General features: G+C 45.9%; 1 protein-coding gene across 3 annotated transcripts in view; it reads left to right on the top strand.

Moving 5' to 3' along the window:
• Nucleotides 1-20,735, top strand: part of CTNNB1 (catenin beta 1) — a 756,935-nt gene that overhangs the window by 629,533 nt on the left and 106,667 nt on the right. For all 3 annotated transcript variants that reach the window (XM_044064737.1, XM_044064734.1, XM_044064735.1), the window contains exons 12-13: nt 6,513-6,663; nt 6,745-6,866. In XM_044064737.1, the coding sequence (XP_043920672.1) occupies nt 6,513-6,663; nt 6,745-6,866 (273 nt within the window). The remainder of the gene's footprint in view (nt 1-6,512; nt 6,664-6,744; nt 6,867-20,735) is intronic.

Here is a 20,735-nt window from a genome sequence, read left to right as displayed (position 1 = left end):
CTATCACTCAAATTCCCTTCCAGATGTACCACCCGGTCTAAGGGATATTGCAGAATTAGAAGTCTTAAAACTACTGCAAAAAGAGCCATTCAGCCAGTCATAACAGATCATTCAGAGCCCGGAATCTACTCAAGGTTCTTTTTGGTCCCCAAAAAGACGGGAGACTGGAGACCAATTTTGGATCTCAGCAGACTCAAGTCTGTGAGAGACGAGATTCCGAATGGTCACTCTTCAGTCATTTCTGCCCTTCTTACAGAAGGACAACTGGATGTGCTCAATAGATCTTCAGGATGCGTACTATCACATAAAAATTCACAGACGCTCCAGGAGATTTCTCCGCTTTCGGCTGGGGTCCAGTCATTTCCAGTTCAGAGCCCTGCCCTTTGGTCTCACTACAGCCCCCAGAGTGTTCACCAAATGTATGGCAGTGGTCACGGCTCACCTGAGACGTCAAGGATTCCAGGTGTTTCCATATCTCGACGACTGGCTCCTTTCAGCCACCACCAGGCATCAGCTTCTTCAAGCCAGGGATTACACAATAAATCTTTGTTCTCAATTGGGCATCTCGATCAACTCCGAAAAATCATCCTTATTGCCCTGCCAGTCTATTACTTTCATAGGCGCAAACTTAAACACTGTTCGGATGTCAGCTACCCTTACAGATCAAAGAATCTCAGACATTCAAAGTCACATCAGGATCATTCTAGCCAACAGGAAGGTACAGGCCAGAATGGTTCTAAAGGTGTTAGGCCTCATGGCTGCGGCCATTACCCTTCTTCCCCTGGCTCGCTTCTATATGCCTTTTCAGTGGATGTTGTTCACTCAGTGGTCTTACCAACAACTTCCAATGCGTCACCAAATACTGGTGACACAGATTTGCAAGAATCATCTTGCTTGGTGGATCACTTCTCCCCAGATTCACCAAGGCAGACACTTTGTACCCCCATCCCCGGTAGCCACTGTCACTACGGATGCCTCCCTGATCGGGTGGGGGGGGGGGGGCATTATCAGGGCAGGATGGTTCATGGGACGTGGCAACCTTTCGAATACCACCTGCACATAAATGTCATAGAGATGAGAGCAGTGCTTTTAACGTTGCAAGCCCTCAACGACTTTCTTCCCTTAGGGACAATTGCAGTCCACACAGACAACATGTCTGTAGTTTGGTATATCAACAAACAGGGCGGAACCAAGTCCTACCCCTTGTGTCGAGAAGCGCTCAGACTTTGGCAATGGGCGATCTCCTCTCATCGGTTTCTGGTAGCAACTCATATCCCTGGGAAAACCAACATTTTAGCGGACAGATTGAGCAGAGCTATTCTCATGCCTCACGAGTGGTCTCTCAATCTATACTGGAAGAGATTTTTCTGGAATGGGGTCGCCCATGTTGCGATCTTTTTGCTACTCCCCAAAACAGCAAATGCCCAGACTTCTCTCTTCCCATTGCCAGGCCATCCCCCCAGAGACGCTCTGACCCAGGATTGGCCCCAGGGACTTCTTTATGCCTTTCCTCCATTTCCTCTGATCCCTCAAGTTATCCAGAAAGCAACCGTTTTGAGAGCCAAATTGATTATTGCTCCTTATTGGCCTCAACAAATTTGGTTTCCGTTCCTTCATCGTCACCTTTTGGTGCAGCCGTGGCATCTGGACCCAGTGCCAGATCTTCTGATTCACCAATCCGGTCAGCTGCACCGGTCTATCCCTTCTCTCAACCTCACAGCATGGTTGCTCCACTTCCTTTCTTAGCCAGGCTTCCTATGATCTCTAACCCTTTTAGAGACATCATAGTAGCTTCCTTAAAATCCTCTACCAGGAGGATTTATACTAGCAAATGGAAACGTTTTTCTTATTGGGCTAAAACCAAGAATATTGATCCCTTCACTGCTCCAGTTCAAGCAGTTTTGGATTTCTTAGCGGAAATTTTTCATGCGGGCTCCTCTTCTTCCACAGTCAAAGTTCAGTTGGCTGCTATCTTGAACTTTCATGTCGGGTTCGCAGATCACAACATTATGTCCCACAGGCTTTGTAAAGCCTTCTTGAAAGGAATTTTCCTCCTGAAGCCTCCAGTCAGGAGTCCTCCTCCTCAATGGGACCTAAATTTAGTGCTGACATCCTTGATTCTTCCCCCCTTCGAGCCAGCTGTTTCTTGTTCCCTGAAATTTCTTTCATGGAAAACTTTATTCCTGTTTGCTATTACATCAGCTAGGAGGGTGTCTGAACTTCATGCTCTGTCTGTTCGCCCCCCTGTTTGGTCTTCCACAAAGACAGGGTATCATTGAGAACTAATCCGACCTTTTTGCCTAAGGTCGCCTCAAAGACTAATTTGAATCAAGCCATTTATCTTCTGTATTTTTTCCAAACTATTCAAACAGATCGGAACAAAAATTACATTGTCTTGATGTCCACCGCCAACTCTGATATTATTTGGGCAGAACAAAACAATTCAGGAAATCCGATCAACTCTTTGTTTCCTATGCTGATAACAAGAAAGGCCTTCCTGTCTCAAAAGTGACCTTGTCTAGATGGCTTTCTTCTGTCATCTCTGAAATTTATCGGCTCAGGGGAAAACAGCTGTGCTCGAAACCAAAAGCACATTCAACCAGAAGCTTAGCTACTTCTACAGCCTTTCAAGCTAGACTTCCTTTAGACACTATTTGTGCAGCAGCCACTTGGGCCACTCCTCATACATTTGTTTCCCATTACAAATTGGATTTGGCCTCCAGGGACAGAGCCAGTTTTGGCTCTACAGTTCTCAAGAGTCTGTTCCATTGAGCCACCCAGGATAGAGGTGCTAGGGACGCGGTCCCATCAAGCAAGAATGAAGGCGAGATTGACAACTTAACATTGAGAAGTTATGTACCTACCATAACGTTCCATGTTAGTTGTCTTCTCTCGCCTTCTTTCTTGCGACCCTCCCTCCTTCCCCCGGACCTGGACAGACCTTTCTCTACAAGGAGTTATACTTCTAAAGACCATACAGAGCTGGTCCTTCTACCATCCTGCAGGTTTTTTTCTCTCCTTTCTTCCTTTTGGAAGTTTTTATGCTAGGTGCTATATTGCCCTTTTGTCATCAAACGAGATCTGGGTACTTACCGCCTTGCATCATGGGATATGGGGCTGCCTCGAGCTGGTAAAAGTGACTCTCGAGCTTAGCAAGTGCCGAGTCGGAGCCGAGGATCGGCTCCGAACCCATCAAACAAGAAAGAAGGCGAGAGAAGACAACTAACATGGAACGTTATGGTAGGTACATAACTTCTCATTTCCAGCCATTGCATACCACAGGCAGAGAAATATCCAGATTTACCCATAATTGGACGATTGCCTGATTCAGGTGGACAGTCAGGAATTGCTACTTCAGCCCCTGACATTTGTGAAAGGACTTCTGACTTCATTGGGGTACACTATCAACAAAAAGAAATCACAACTGGTGCCCAGTCAAAAGTTTGTATTCCTGGGAGCAAGCTTGGACACAACTTCCCAGATGTCATTTCTCACTTCAGAAAAACAGGTCTATTTGACAGACTACTTCAAGCAAATGGCCACCATAACCCATCTAACTGCAAGAAAAATACTGCAAGCCCTAGGGTTCATGGCCTCGAAACTTTAGTGGTACTTGGTCTTTGGTGCCAACATCCTCTGGACATGGGAACAGTCATTCCTATCCTATATTGTCTGAGGGCAGAGTTCCTTTGGTGGGCAGAAGCATGCAACCACAACACTGGACTGCATGTCACTCTACCCCACGCTGCCCAAACCCTGACCACAGACTCAGACTATGCATGGGGGCCCCCATAGCTGGCAAATGCATGCAGGGTCACTGGAGCCCAAGCCAAATTCACCTGCACATCAACCAAAGGAGATGATAGCTGTACAGAATGCTCTGACCGCTTTAAGATACCTTATCCTTCCAGGACAACTGCGATAAAAACAGACAACACAGTTGTGGTACATAAGCAAGGGGGGACCCATTCTTACCCACTCTGCAGGTTAGCCATAAGACTGTGGAGCACAGCTTTGGACAACCACGTCCATCTGCAAGCTCAATTCCTGCTAGGCAAACAAAATTCACTAGCAGACTTGAGCAGAAGTCTCCTAGATCCATACGAGTGGAAATTGGAGCCCAGCACCTTCAACCTTCTGATCCAGCGGTGGGGACCCCAGAGGTGGATCTCTTTGCTCCCCCCCCCCCCCCAACCAGTTAAGCAAATACTGCACCAGGAACCCTCACAGCAGGGCCTGGAAGGTGGATTCCCTATCCTTTCAATGGGAAAACTTCTCAATCTATGCCTTTATGCCTTCCCCCTCTGCCTCTTTTCTCGAGTGCTTCTAAAGATAGACAGGCCAAGGACTGGCCACGCCAGCACTGTTACCTCTTCCTGTGCAGCCTGACAACAGTGCCACCCTGGCACCTACACCAGACCCCCTACCCTGTTGTCCCACCAGGAGGGACAGATTTTGCATCCACAATTGCAAACCCTAAATCTTGCAGCCTGGTTAATTCCTTGAATACTCCACCAGCAACCCTAAGTAGACAGGTGCTGGGTGTCATTCCTGAAGCCAGAAGGCCTAGTACTAGGAAATTCTATGTGAAAAAGTGGAAAAGATACTGGTCTTGGATTCACCCTAAAGGACAGAACACAGCAGTGCCCTTCTTATCTCTAATCCTGGATTACCTAGCAGAGCTACTGCAGAGGCCTATCCTTCTCCATTAAGATTCATGCCTTTGCCATTTATGCTCATTACAATACTGAGCCACCTCTAGTTTCTCACCCTCTCAAACAGTTCCTGAGAGGGGCTAACAACTTTTAAGGCCCCCGAGGAGAGCACCGACCCCTGCTTGGGACCTTAACTTTGTACTGGAAAAGCTCACTGAACCTGCTGCTTCAGCAGAGTTAAAATTCCTCTCTTGGAAAACAGCCTTGCTTCTAGCCATCACTTCAGCTAGAAGTGTCTGAGCTGCAGGCACTGATGGCTGCGGAACCCTTTATCTTCCATGCGGACAGGGTTTCCCTCGAACTAACCAGTCCTTTATGCTTAAGGGTGGTGTCCACTGTGACCTTAGACCAATCTATCCATTTGCCAACTTTCCCTAACCCTCAGAATAAAGGGGAAAGGATCCTGCACTCTTTGGACGTGCACAGACAGCTTAGGTTCTACCTTGATTAGGACCAAGCCTTTCAGAAAATCTGACAAGCTGCTAGTCAGCTTTGCAACAGGGGCAGAGGGCAAGGCCATTTCTAAACCAACTTTCCAAATGCATAGCACACTGCATCTGTTTCTGCTACAAGCACCATGGAAAACCAACCCCTCAGGGAGTCAGAACACATTCCACTAGGGCTACTTCTACTTCCATGGCATTTCTCAGGGAAGTCCTTACCAGGGACTTTCTGGAAGCTGCAACCTGGAGTTCTGTACACACCTTCAAGCATTACCACTTGCCTATCTTTTCCAAATCCGTGACTGGATTTGTTACAGCAGTCTTGCAGGGCCTACTAGCCAGCCTTAACTCTTCTTGACTACCTCCACCCTTCCTCAGCTTTGGGAATCGACCCGTGTGATGACTGCAACAGTGAAACATGAAGAAAATAGTACAGTTGTGTACACTTACCATAAATGTAGATGTTGGTGTATTCACTGCACTCCTGGTTTCCCTCCCTCCAGCCCCGTTTTTTTTCTCTCTCCTCTCTATGGCTATTCCTAATGGTATTGGTATTTACTTTTACTGGTGGTTTCCTCACCATATACTAGCTCCCTATTTGGGGACTCCTGACATGTGGGGCAAGAAAAACTGATGTAATGGTGTCTGCTGCCTGTTTTTATACCCCTGGTGATCTGACATGGAAGAAGCGACAGCATCCGGCGCAGAAATACTAAGACTTTGGTATTCAGGCTGACTGCTACCTGCAGGCAGATAACTCAAGTGTGATGACTGCAGCAGTGAATACACTCTAACATCTACATTTATGGTAAGTGTACACAACTGTACTTTTCCTGCCCTGCCTCCCCACTGATGCTTGCATGACTCTTGAGTACCCACTCTATAGTAATCCATAGTCGCTGGTTGTCGGCGGCGTTCAGTTCTGAGGTAGGTGCATGCTGACGTTTACTTTATACCAGATGTCGTTTATGGCCAATGTACGCTGAATGCAGAGGGCCGACGTGTGCATCACCGCAGTAGCAGCTAACGTAATATGGCAGGATGTACTAGTCAACCAGAGGCAGACTCTGTCATGTTATGGATACAGCAGCATATAGAATAGACATCAAGTTATGAAAGATTTTACACAGCTTTACTTGCACAGCTGTACTTTCAGCAAAATACACTTGTTCAGTAAATCTGACTTGGAAGTCTTGGGTTGGACAACCAAGGATTGATCTGGATTCTTCATTACTAGACCTTGCAGCTAGTGATGTATTGGGAGAATGTTGGCTAGAGCTTATTTGATTTAGTGAAGCCATTTTTTTTACCTTTAAAAAGGCTTTGACTGAGTTTTTACATACATTTCTTTCAGCTTCTTTACTCCCCTATTGAAAACATTCAACGAGTGGCTGCAGGAGTGCTTTGTGAGTTGGCTCAAGACAAAGAGGCAGCTGAAGCCATTGAAGCAGAAGGTGCCACCGCTCCTTTAACAGAGTTGCTTCACTCCAGAAATGAAGGAGTTGGTATGTTATGCAGGCCATTTATAGTTCTTGTATGGGGGGGGGGGGTGTATGTAAATTAACCATTTTTTTTCTTTTTTAAAGCCACTTATGCAGCTGCAGTGCTATTCCGGATGTCTGAAGACAAACCACAGGACTACAAGAAACGTCTGTCAGTCGAACTTACAAGTTCTTTATTTAGAACAGAGCCTATGACATGGAATGAGGTAAAATGTTTTTTGCCCATGATTTCATTCTCTGTAAATGTTGATATGTGAATGTGGTATTCCTGTCAGTCATTTTATTTTACATCCTTGCCTAGCTTCTCTGTAAGGCAAAGTTCAAAATAAGAGGCTTTTCAATCTAGCATGAAATTTAGTATCTCAAGGCCTATTCTATAAAATCATGTAATGGAAGGAACCTTGAGCAAAGGAAGTGATGCTGGTGACACATTTACGAAAGGGAGAAATGTACTGGTGTGAACTTGAGTACCAAGGGGTGACTGTGAGGGTATGACTCATAATTATTGATCCCTGATGTGTAAGCAATGTAGAAGGAAGAAAGGCTTGCAGCTAAGGAGTGATTTTGTAGGCTAAGCCTGATCCTACTAGGAAGATCCAGTAGTCCCCGGCCCTTGTCCTCCTGGAAGTCCATTTGAGGTTGCAAATGTAATGAAGGCAACAGAGCTTTGAGACGGTGAAGAACTAATCAGCTGAAAAAAGAGGTGGTGGTAAAGGTGCAGAAATCCTGAGTCAGTTGCAGTATGTGGGAATAGTTAATTTGTCATAAATAACATTAAGAATTTACTTTGTATGCCTTCAGTCAGGAACAGCACTTCAGGATGTGCAAATTTTATTCTTACAGCACTGAGAGACTATCTTCATAGTTGATAAATCAGTCTCACTTTTACATAAGAAAAATGTGTAAAAATATTTTTTCTATCAAACTTTTCATGCAGTTTTCTTGTTACGCTGACTGTCAGACTTTGCAAACATCCTCATCCTCTGTGGTTTTTGCATCTGACTTCAGGTGAATACCTTTTTATACATGACCCACCTGCTTTTCAAGGGGTCTTGTTTTCTGAGCTTAGATGTTTCAGACCTTATGCCTCGACTTCATACAACACTTTTTTTTTTTTCTTAAGAGAATGCAGTTGACACAGCAGTAACTAAAGCTGTTTTCCCCAGCACTGAATACAAATTGTTTAACAATTGTATTATAGCATCATTAATGACATTGATATATATTTTAATAAGCTGATCTTGTCCCATAACAGAAGGGAGACTGTTGAAGGGAGTTGAAACGCATTAAACGAGCAGATTGGGGTCCACTGCAAGCAGGCCTAAAAAGTATAAAATAGTTTGAGCAAGCCATGTCTGCCTTGGAGATGGAGGAGGATGGCAGAATAGCTTCCCATGGAGAAGTTAATTACTTTTGATATTGGATTACTGCCCACAAAACTTTCCCTTTCCTTTTTTTTCTTTTTCACCACCGTTTTATGTATGAGTTGGTGTGGCTAAGTTGTGAAAGAGTGGTAGGAGTCTTAGCAGAAAAACTAGTACTTTGTGCTTCAGCAACTGGGCTGGTTAAATGCAAAATGTAGCGCATGTAATACAAAATAAGAAGTAAAATGACTTGCTATGCAAAGTGAAAAGTAGCCTAAATGAAGAAGTACACCTAGTGGTAAAAGCAGTGATGGATCTAATTCCAATAGAAACACTTAAAACTAGACTGTACACTTGTATGTTAGATGTTCTGCATCCATTGGTAGATTGTTCCCATAGCACAGCATACTAATTTAAATTTGTATTTAGCACACTTGAGAAATGTCTTGTGGGATGTTCTTCTCCATCTGTTGCTGTCTCTTGAGTACTGATGTCAGGTTGTCAGTGGTATAAAATAAGGCAGCTGACTCGCTACCTGAGGTTTCGTTTCCGAATTGAAGTTGAAGTCTTCTAAAGCCCAAGTACCTTGTTGGGGATCCTTTTTTATTGCACTAACCGCTGTCAAAGTTAATTGTCTCGCCTGTGGAAAGCAAATACCACACCGAGACTTCCACTGTGCCACTTGCCTAGGCCCAGACCGCGACTTCCCCCATTGTCGCTTCTGTGCTTTAACGGCAGAACTGTCGGTCATCGGGCCTTTGTTGTACCTGGATATATTCATTTACAGTCCTCGAATTCTGATATGGCTTCAGTAAGCCATCCGACAGCAGATCTTCTGAAAAAAATGTCAAAATAGACCCCGCAGGTCCAAACCTTCCAACGCTTCCGTTAAGCTAGTAGTCAGTCCTCCAGTACTTGTTGAGGCACTTTCACAGACCCTGATGCCCACTTCAGTTGATTTGCAGACTGCTGTCGAGACCCTTTCTGAGTCCGGTATGCCGCAGAACTCTTCGTTTTAAGGGTCCTGTGGTAGTGTATACCTTGGATGGGTCCAGAGCCGCTGAGCAGGCACCGGCTTTCGAAGAAGTCCTTCACGCCTCTGAATCTCGACAAACCGATGTCTGTCGCAACTACCGTTCTTTTGGAAGCAGTTCCTTAGGCCCAAGGTTCAAACAGCACCCAAGAAACAGACTACCCACTCTCAGGCGCCTGCTACCATGCCTCACTCTTAAATGCTTAAAATGGCAGAAGACCTTATGCTGATCAGGGGAAGCCAAGCTATCCCTTCAAAAAGGGAGAGATCTGTCCTCAGTAGTTTCATCTAAAAAAGAATCCAATGAATCTGATGCATCTGACTGTGAAGACATCCAGCCCCTCTCCACTGGGATTCTGATGCAGAGGAATCCATTCCTTCAGCCTCTCCCCAGAGGATTTTTCCTTTTGGGAAACCCTGCATACTTTAAGGGAGCATTTCCAATGGGAGAGTTAGCACTACCCTCAGTCTAAAGAGACTTGGAATGCATAGATCTTCTTGCCCCCAGTCCTGGATGTGGTGGATGATTTCCTTGAATCCAGCTCTACTCCTGATGCCCCAACTCCTGCTCCCAGAAAACCAGACAGGTGGAGTCTCTAACTCTCACAAATATCTTTTTAAAAATCCAACCGCCGACCCTGAGGTCATTTCTCAATGGCCAAAAGGGATTAAAGCAATCCCACCCCCACAGACAGGGATTTCCAAGCACTGGACAGATGGGGCAAAAAATATACACCTCAGCTTCTCTTGCTATCAGGCACTAAATTGTCCATTCCATATGCTTAAATAGCAGCATACCTTGGAACTCCTTAAACAAAAAAAAATGTCCTTTCCTGCTGGGGCAGAATCTAAAGATTTACAAGACTTAATGCATTCTGCACATAGAGTAACTAAACGCACCTTGCACTGTGGTTTTGACGCCCTAGAAGCTTCTTGCAGAGCAGCAGTCACCGGATCTGTTAGAAGACCTGTATGGCTTAAGGAACAACCCCTGCCAGACCATGTCAAATCTAAATTGGTTGCACCCTTGGACAAATAACTTTGGTACTAAGGCAGAAGAGTTCTTAAAGATGGAAGAAAAGGCATAATGTGTGCAGACAGTAAGATTTCTTACAGGTCCGGCCCCCTAGGTTCAGCAGACATTTTCCCTGCAAGCGCTGGTCCTTTCCTGCTCCGAGTAAACAGGCCCAGCCTAGGGCCTGTGGAAACAGACCCCACAGACAGCCCCAGGGAATGCAGTGATGTTCTTCGTGTTTCACTGTTGCAGTCATTGCAATTGGGTTATCCTGCTGGCAGGCTACTCTGTCGGCCTGAATTCCAAAGTCTAGGTCCGGTGTTGGTTGCTGTCACATCTTCCCTGGCGTCAGTGCGCCAGGGGTATAAAAGATGCAGCCACTCAATTTTCTTCAGTCTCTTGCTGCGCGGTGCCCGAAACAAAAGCAGTTGGCAAGTACCGGTCGGCCGACTCCTGAGATTTTCGTGTTCGAATTTCAGATCCGAAGTCTTCACTAAAAGCTAAGTACTCCATTGGGGAAGCTTCTTTCTTGCTCCAGACCGATGTCAGAAAAAGTTAATTGTATTTCTTGTGGGAAGCAAATACCTCATAAGGACTTTCATTCTTACTTGCCTAGTCCCTGACCATGACGTTGCTAGTTGACTGTTTTGTGCTAGATTTAACCAACGCACTATTAAGCGTCGGTACGATTTTGCATTCCACCATTTTGGCAGAAGATTTAACTATACAATGTCGTCCGATAGCCATCCGACTACCAGAATTCACAAGAAATGCAAGGAAAAGGACAGGCATCAGAGGTCCAAAACCGAGGCTTCTAAGCCAGTCGCAGGTTCTCAATAAGGTGCCTTCACAGCCCTTGACTACCACTACTTTAGACTCGCATGCTGCTACCGACACCCACGTGGAGTCTATCAGGCCGCTGGAAGCTTAAGGTATTGGACCTTTGGAAACTATTCCCTCAGATTGGTCTGGAGCCGCTGAGCAGGCATCGGCTTCTGAGGGTGTTTTCAGACCTACTGAATTGTATGTTAAAATGACTTCAGCTTCAAAGGCAAAGACTAAAGCACCTTTAAAGACAAACAAGTACAACAGCCTGATGGACAGGCCTTCATGCCTAAAAAACAGATGCTCAAAATGGCTGAAGACCTAATTACTTTGATCAGGGGTTCCCATCCCCCTCCTAAGTGGCCTAGGCGAGAGACAGAATATGAATCTTTAGATCAGGTTTCCATTTCATCTGATTCCTCTTCTGATCAGGAATACTCTCTTCCTCCCTATGAAGATTCTGATGCTGAAGAATCAATCCCTTCAGCCTCTTCTCCTGAGGATTACTCTTTTTTTGGAGAAACTTTACATACCATGAGGGAGCATTTCGACTGGTAGAGCCAAGATTATTCAGAATCTAAGAAAAGACTCTACTTCCTTTTGCTGCCACAACACAGGCCCCTAGCTATTCCACCTGTGTTACATTGTAGATGTATTTTGAGTCCAGTCTGAGCCCTGACTCCTTAACTCCAGCTCCTGTTAAGCCTGACAGGTACTACAGGGTTCCTGACTCTCAAATTCCTTTTCAAAAACCCTGCTGCTGCTGACCCAAAAACTATCTCTCCGGGTCCCAAAGGGGTCAAGGTTTCCACTGCAAAAAAACCCCTACTCCCTCTGACAGGGATTCTAGGGCACTGGACAGATGGGGAAAAAAGATTTACACTTCTACCTTGGCTATAAGGGCTTTAAATTGTCAGTTTCATATGCTCAAATATCGGCAATATATTATGTCACTGCTTAAACAGAAAATGTTTAACTTCTGAATGTGCAGAAAACAAAGAAATGCAGGAATTAATGCATGCAGCTGAACAAGTTGGAAAGCATACTTTGCAATGTGGTTTTGATTCTCTGGAGGCCTCCTGCAGGGCCGCAGTTACGGGTTCTGTCATTAGGGAGGCATGCTTGGTTAAAGGAACAAACAGTCGAGGATTTCTTACAGGTTCAGCCACCAAGATTTTCCAGACACTGGCCTACAAAGAATTGGTCCTTTCCAGTGTTAGACAGGCCACAAAGGGGCAGATACAGGCCCCAATGTTCGTACAGGTCTAAACAATGGGGTGCTTCTACCTCCAAAACTGGAGAAGACAAATCACAGCCATACAGGAAACAGTCCCAATGACTTCCCCCTGCCTGTGCCAAGCACTTATCTTCTGGCAGCACCTTTAGGAGGAAAACTAGCAGTTTTTTCTCAATTGGCACATTATAACCCAGGACAAATGGGTCTTAAACAGTGTCACAGGACTACAAGTTTCACTTCCATACCCTGCCAAGGGCAAAACGGTTGGCTAGACCTGCCAAAACATCAATGGGCAGAGGCACAAAAACAAGCTTCATCCCTCAATGGACATGAGGGCCATTCAAGTACCAGAGCAAGAGCAGAGAAGGATTTTATTCGACTGTTCTTGGTACCCCGAAAGGACAAAGCCTGGAGACCAGTACTGGACCTATCTGTTCTAAACACATCTGAATATTCCAAAATTCAAAATGTTGACTCTACAGCAGCTTCTGCCCATGTTGGGCAAGAAGGCTTGGCTTGTGACTTTAGATCTAAGAGGCATACCTGCATGTCCCAATCAGACAAACATGCAGAAGATGCCTCTGATTCAAAGCTGGCTCAATGCACTACCAATTCTCTGCACTGCCCTTCTGCTTATCTACTGCTCCCAGGGTCTTCACAAAGTGCCTGGCACCAGTAATTGCGTTCTGCAGACAGAGAAATACAAATATATCCTTACTTTGACTGCCTCATTCAAGCAGAACAACAAGGATGTTCTACAGCATCTGGCGTTTGTAAAGAGATTACTACCATGCCTAGGGTACACAGTCAATGAACAGAAATCAAAACTAGTACCCTCTCAAGAGATATTTCTGGGTGCAAGCTTAAATACAACTGCCCAGGTGGTTTATCTCACTCCAAAGGCAACTGACTACCCATTTCAAACTGTTGGCAACAAAGGCCCAGTTATCTGCAAGAAAAGTTCTGCAGGCTTCGGGATTCATGGCGTCCTGCATTCTACTAATTCCATATGGAAGACTGCATATGAGGAAACTTCAGTGGTACCTAAAAAGTGTTGACTCAACATTGCCACAGCCTGGAAACAATAGTTACTCATTCCCTGCCTGCAACAGGAGTTTCGATGGAGGGCGAAGGCCTGTCACCAGAACAAGGGACAGCCATTCACTCTACCCCCAGCCACAGAGACATTAACAACGGATGCATCGGATTATGCTTGGGGAGCCCACATGGCAGGAAAATGTATTCAAGGCACATGGTCCACAAACCAAATGAATCTACATATCAAGTCAGAGATGCTAGCTGTTCAAAATGCCCCGACAGCCTTCAAGGACCTACTTCATCCGGGAGAACTACTGATAGACAACACCACGGTCATGTGGTATATAAACAAGCAGGGAGGTACTCATTCTTACCCCCTTTGCAGACTAGCCATGACTTTGTGGGACACAGCATTGACTTACCAAGTACATCTGCAGGCACAATTCCTGCCAGGAAAGATAAATACTCTGGCAGACGAACTAAGCAGAAAACTCATGGATCCCCACGAGTGGAAATTGGATCCACAAGTCTTCAGCATGGTAACAAGGAAATGGGGATGCCCGGTTTTCAGCATGGTAACAAGGAAATGGGGATGCCCGGACATAGATGTATTTGCCTCTCCTCACAACTGCCAACTAAAGAGATTCTGCACAAGGACTTATCACAGACAAGCATGGAAAGTGGATGCCCTATCTTTCAGATGGAAAAACTTAACAGTATATGCCTTTCCTCCTCTGCCTGTCCTCCCCAAGGTACTCCTAAAGGTCAGGCAGGAGAAGACAAAAATTATACAGATTGCCCCAGGCTGGTCACGCCAGTACTGATATCCAATCCTAAGGAACTTGTCTCCATGTCCAGCCTGGACCTTACCTAAAGTGCTTCATCTACTGTCCCAGTAGAACAATCAAATCCTGCACAAGAACAATCAAATCCTGCACAGCCTAATCAAGACCTTAAATCTGGCAGCATGGCGGATAATGTAGTCATACAAAACACCCCTCTCACTAAAGCAGTGATGGATGTCATTTTGGAGGCCAGGAGGCCCAGTACTAGAAAATCCTATGCTGGAAAATGGAAGAGATTCTGTGCTTGGAACCAGGCACAAGGAATTGACACAGCTGTACCAAATATTCCTCAGATTTTGCAATACTTGACTGAGATGTTGGACAAAGGCCTATCCTTTTCATCTATAAAAATTCATGCCTCTGCCCTTTCAGCTCATTACAATACAGAGCCACCAATCTTTTCTCATCCTTTAAGGCAGTACCCGAGGGGCCAAAAATTTAAGGCCTCCAAGGAGATCAACAATACCTGCATGGGACTTCAATTATGTCTGAAAAACTCACCGTGCCTCCTTTTGAGCCAGCTGCTACAGCTGATATAAAGTTTTCATCTTGGAAAACAGCTCTGCTCCCTAGCAAGAACTTCTGCAAGACGAGTCTCAGTTACAGGCACTCATGGCTGTGAAACCTTTTATCATTTTTTATCTAGACAGGGTTTCTCTGAGGATAAACCCGACATTTATGCCCAAGGTCGTGTCCAGTGTGGCCCTTAACCAACATCTGCCTACCTTTTATCCAAATCCACAGAATACAGGGGAGAGAATTCTGCATTCTTTGGACATACACAGCTACACTTCTATTTGAACAGAACCAAAGCTTTCAGAAAGACAGAGCATTTACTAGTGGCATATGCTGTAGGATCACAAGGAAAGGCCATCTCAAAGCAGACTATTTCAAAGTGGGTAGGCCACTGCATTTGTTTCTGCTATTCACAACATGGCAAGCCAGTACCTAAGGGCATTAGGCCACATTCAACCAGAGCAGTGGCCTTCCTCAGGGGAGTACCAACCAAAGACATTTTAGAGGCTGCTACTTGGATTTCAGTGCACACCTTCACAAAGCACTATCACTTACCACTCTAAACCCAGGGCAGGCTTTGCCACTGCAGTTCTGCAGGGCCTAAAAGCTGCTCCTAATGCTATTTAGCTCCAGCCTTCCAACCTTGGCTTTGGGATTCAACCCAATTGTAATGACCAACAGGGAATGCACTCGGTAAGTGTACACAACTGTACTATCTCTTAAGCAGTTGACTACCTCCACTTCAAAACCAGGGAGTTCTAAGCCACCCCCTTATGGTAAGAACTCAATGAATCGCCTCCTCCCGACCTCCCATCTGTCCACCTTCACTTTACCCCTAGAAGGAAAACTCCTTTCACTCAAGCACCAGGGCCACCATTACCAAGGACCAATGGGTTCTGAGCATTGTCTCAGGGATACAAATTCTCCTTCCACACCCTTCCAACCCCAAAAAGGTTCCCAGATCTACAGCCAAATCAGTGGGCAGAGGCTTAAAAGCAAATCCCTCTTTTTGAGGGCAGTAGAGTACGTTCCTGCAGAACAGGTAGGCCAAGGCTTTTACTCCTAGTGCCCAGAAGAGGGCATCTGGCACCCCATCCTCAAATGCCTTCCTGGTGATCCCAAAATTCGAAATGCTCACCCTCCAGCAGCTGCTACCCATGCTCTCGACACTTGGCTAGCCACCGTGCATATAAGAGGCCTACCTCAAAATTCCTATCAGGGAATCGTGCAAAAAATGTCTCTGCTTCATGACGGGATCTCAGTACACCTTCAGTTCTCTGCGCTTCCCTTTGGCTTATCTACTGCTCCGAGTTTTCACAAAATGCCTGGCTCCGGCCATTGCCTTTTGCAGACATATTCAAATTTATCCCTACTTGGACGACCGCCTTAATCAGGCAGAGAGCCAGGAAAAACTGCTCAAACACCTGGCATTTGTAAAGAGTCTACTAACTTCACTAGGGTACGCAGTCAACAAAAAAATCAAAACTGGTACCCCACCCAAAGGATAATCTTCCTGGGAGCAAGTCTGGACACAGCATCCCAGATGGCACACATTACACCAGAGAAACAAATTTTCCTGTCAGCTTGCTTCTCTCAACTGGCCACCAGGCCCCAGCTTTGCAAGGAAAATCCTGCAAGCTCTGGGGTTCGTGGCATTTTGCATACTCTTCATTCCATATGCCAGACTGCATATGAGGACACTTCAGTGGTACCTAAAGAGCCTTTGGTGCCAACACACTCTACCTGGAAACTCTTCTACCTATAATTCCTTGCCTCAAAGGAATTTCTTTGGTGGGCAACAGCATGCTCCCACAACAAGGGACTGCCCTTCTCCCCACACCACAGACTATGCTTGGGGTGCACACCTGGATGCCAGGTGCATACAGGGCCAATGGTGCCCACAACAAATCCCCCTGCACATCAGTCTGAGATGATGGCTGTGAAGCTCGCCATGATAGATTTCAAACCCATTCTCTCTCCAGGGGTTCTGATCAAAACAGGCAAACACCACTGTGATGTAGTACATCAACAAGCAGGGGGGGACTCGCTCCTACCCTCTATGCAGGCTGGCCAGGACCCTTTGGCTCACTGCCTCTTCCATGCAAATACACCAGTTAGCACAATTTCCACCAGGCGCTCTCAACTGCCTGGCAGACCAATTAAGCAGAAACCTTTTGGACCCACATGAGTGGCAGCTCAACAGAAGTACCTTTTTCCTAATAACTCAGAAATGGGGAATCCCAAAGGTTGACCTTTTTGCCTCCCACACCAACCATCAGCTAGAAAGTGGATGCCCTGTCCTTCCCCTGGGTAAACCCCTCGGTCTGTGCCCTTTCCTCCCCTGCCTCACATCCTCTGGGTACTGCTCAAAATAAGGAAGGAAAAACCATGGACCATTCTTATAGCTCCAGACTGGCCCCGACAGCACTGGTACCCCTTGCTGCGCAGGCAGTCTGGCATCTTCCTCAGATTCCAAGCCTAACCCTGAGGGAAGGGGGAATTCATGCTTCCCCAATTGCAGACATTCAGTTTGGCAGCTTGGCTTATTCCCCTAAACCCAAACCAAACACCCTAGCACCACGAAGTCTTGTGCAGATAAATGGAAAAGGTTTTGCACCTGGATCCAGGCTAAGGGGGCCAGTACGGCACAGCCCTCCTTCCCTCTCATCCTGGATTACTTAGCTGACCTACCACGCAGTGGTCTCTTTCCTTTGTAAAAATTCATGCCTCTGCTATTTCTGCTCATTTTCCCACTGAGCAGCCCCTTTTCTCACACCCTTTGATCAAACAGTTCCTCAGAGGGGTTAGCAACTTGAGGCCCCCCAGAAGGGCACCAACACCAGCTTGGGACCTTAACTTTGTCTTAGAAAAGCTCGCCATGCCTCCTTTTGAACCAGTTTCTTCTGCAGAGCTAAAATTTCTTCTGGAAGACTGCCTTCCTTCTGGCCATCACTTCAGCTAGAAGAGTCTGAGCTGCAAGCACTGATGGCTGTGGAACCCTTCATCGTCCATGCAGACCGGGCATCCCATAGAACTAACCCATCCTTCATGCCCAAGGTAGTGTCCATTGTGGCTCTCAACCAATCCATTTATTTGCCCACCTTCTTTCCTAATCCCCAGAACAAGGGGGAAAGGCTTCTTCACTGTCTAGATGTGCACAGACAGCTCAAACTGGACAGGACTAAACCCTTCAGAAAGTCTGATCAATTGCTAGTTAGCTTTGTTACAAGGGCAGAAGGCAAAGCCATCTCCAAGCAAACAGTTTACAAATGGATAGCACACTGCATCCATTTCTGCTACAAACAGCATAAGCCTCCCCCCAAGGGGGTCTGCAGGACACACTCCAACAGAGCAGCCTCCACCTCTGCAGCTTTCCTCAGAGGAGTCACCACCAGGGACATCCTGGAGGCTGCCACCTGGACATCTGTTTACACTTTTACCAAGCATTACCACCTGCCTCTCCTCCAAATCCAGGGCAGGCTTTGCCTCTGCAGTCTTCCAGGGCATCCTAGCCAGCCCCTAGCTTCTTTGACTACCTCCACCCATTTCCTCAGCTTTGAGAATCTACCCAAATCGACTGAAACGCAAAGAACATAGTACAGTTGTGTACACTTAGCATAAATGTAGATGTTTGTGTATTCACTGTTGCAGTCCTGGTTTCCCTCCCTCCATCCTCCTTTTTCTTCACCTTTTGTTACCATCCTTGTTCTCCTTTCCTTACATGGAACATATTGGTATTTATTTTCCACTGGTGGGGGTCTTTCACCAGAACCTGGCCTACTTTGAGGGCTCCTGACAGGTTATGGCAAGAAAAACTGATGTAATGGCATTGGCTGGTCTTACTTTATACCACTGACCTGACGTCAGTCCTCAAGTGGCAGCAACCGAGGCAGAAATACTAAGTCTCTGGTATTTGGGCCTGGCAGGGATGACCCAAATGTGATGACTGCAACAGTGAATACATTCGAACAGCTACATTTACGGTAAGTGTACACAACTGTACTTTCTGACTATATTGTAGATGAAGGATTGTAAATTTAGTAAGGGGGGAGGAGCAGTTGCAGGACATATAAGAATATGTAAGCTAGAGGCTCAGGGGAGGGGGGGATTATTCTAGGATAGTTTGACAGATGTGGCGAGAGCATTTGTGTACACATTCATGGATCAGTTTGTTCAATGGTATCTACTTCAAATGGGAAACATTGCTAGGTGTGCGCACAGTCTTGTAAGGTTATTCTCCAGTCTTGTTCCTCTAGCTTCTCTCTTCAAATGCTACTTTACTAAAGAGCCCAAAAGGCCTAAAGAAAGGGACACTGCAAATTGTCCTTTGTTTAAGTTGACACTGTTTGCATCCCCCAGGGCTGACCCTTCTGGAGGCCACTAGACTTTGCTATTTACATCTACATCTGTTAGGCCTCGCGTCACTCCTTTTCTGACATCAAATGTTGGTAACAAGGAAAATAATCTTCCACAGGTACTCTGCACAAACACATACCATTAACCTGGACTGAGGCAGTCACCCGACCACAGACCTGAGCACGGTCTTGCTAAACAAATGCCGAAACCAGAGGGTCTGCCTTTCTCAGCCTCGACCCAAGTCATCTGTTACTACCCAGGTCCAAACTCCAGACCACCTTTAAAATTGGCAAGGAATTTGTGGTCTTTAGAAATCTAGGGAGGCTAGCCAGGACTACAGATTACCCCTGTTGCATCTCCCAGTAGGACCAAGCAATGTCTTTTAAGAGGAGTATTGATTTTTCAGGATCTGAGAAAGTCATCTTATTCTGAACACCTCTCCCTCGATCCTGTCTTTGCTCTGATTCAGACTATTTCCTTTCCTCCGCTTCTCCCTCAGGGTGATGATCCTTTGGGGATGTATTACTCTGAAGGCTTTTCAGTGGGGAAGCAGGGAATTCTCTTGGGCCCAAACCCATTATAGGCAGCTTTTAAGCTTGCTGTCCCACCAGTCCATGGTGGTATTGGATGTCTTCAAGATCTCTTTATACTCTCCCCCTTCTCAAAAGAAGCCAGACCAATTTGCTTAACACATTTAACATCTCTACAAGAACCCACAAGCTGATCCCTCTCTAGTCTTGCCAAACTCCACTGCGGGTGAACCTAAGCCTTTTGCTAGACATCCGTACCTAATGACTGAAAGTAGACTACTAAACGGGTTTGGGAAAGACTTGCATGTTTCCTTGCTTCCCTGAGGGCTCTCAGTTGCAAATTTAACATCTTAAATACTTTGCAGGAATGAGTCATTACCAAAGCAGAGGGCATTGCAGATGAGGGAGACACTCCAGGTTTCCAGACATTCTCTGAAGTGTTACTTTAGATGAGTCACACAGAACAGCTGCTGCTAGCTCTGATCTGATGTCTTCTCTTCCTCAACCATTAGACTTTGGATCCATGGCTCAAGCTCCTTCCCTTACCCATAATCCCCTCCAAACCCCACATTACCTTGGATCTTGTTTGCCTCTTCTAGCAGTGACATGATTTATTTAGCTCAGTCTGTCAGATTGGTGACTTTCTACAGTAGTTCCTCTTCCTTTCATTTTTTCTTACCCTTTCACTCTGCCTCCTATGTGTAACCAAAAGAGGTTTTTACTTGTGGTTGCTTCAATATTTATTTGGGTGAGTTGCATCTTGTAGGCCTTGTCTCTCTCCTAGCTTTGTCTGCCATGCAAGTGCATGTTTACCATCAATGGCATTTCTCTCGTTTATCCTTGCTGGTATTTATCCTTGCTGGTATTGTCTTTGCTCCCTCTGTCTTCTGTAGTGGCTAGTATAGGGAGTAGTCATGTCAGGTAAATGCACTGGGTTTAAGAATTGCTCTTCATCTGAAGTAGTTAACTTCATTCTTTCTGCACATATGGGTATTCGGATCCGAGCCAGAAAAACTTTTACAAGCATCAGCTCCAATCTCCTCCCCTACCTATAAAATACATCCCTTCCTCCTGACTAACCCCAGATCTCATTTGCCGCTCTAAGAGTTAGCATCGTGGTCTCTGAGCTCTAAGCGAAGGTGGTAAGGTTTCTGTAGTTTTTCTCCTTTCAGTATAGTTGGTGTGTATACCTGATCGTGTTTCACTGTTGCAGTCATTACAATTGGGTTATCCTGCTGGCAGGCTACCTGCAGTCGGCCTGAGTTCCAAAGTCTAGGTCCGGCGTCTGTTGCTGTTGCCTCTTCCCTGACGTCAGT

The sequence above is a fragment of the Protopterus annectens genome, chromosome 3.part0 (genome assembly GCF_019279795.1).
Source record: "Protopterus annectens isolate FY-2018-M chromosome 3.part0, PAN1.0, whole genome shotgun sequence".
Classification (NCBI taxonomy): Eukaryota; Metazoa; Chordata; order Ceratodontiformes; family Protopteridae; genus Protopterus; species Protopterus annectens.
This window is presented reverse-complemented; position numbering and strand designations above follow the sequence as displayed.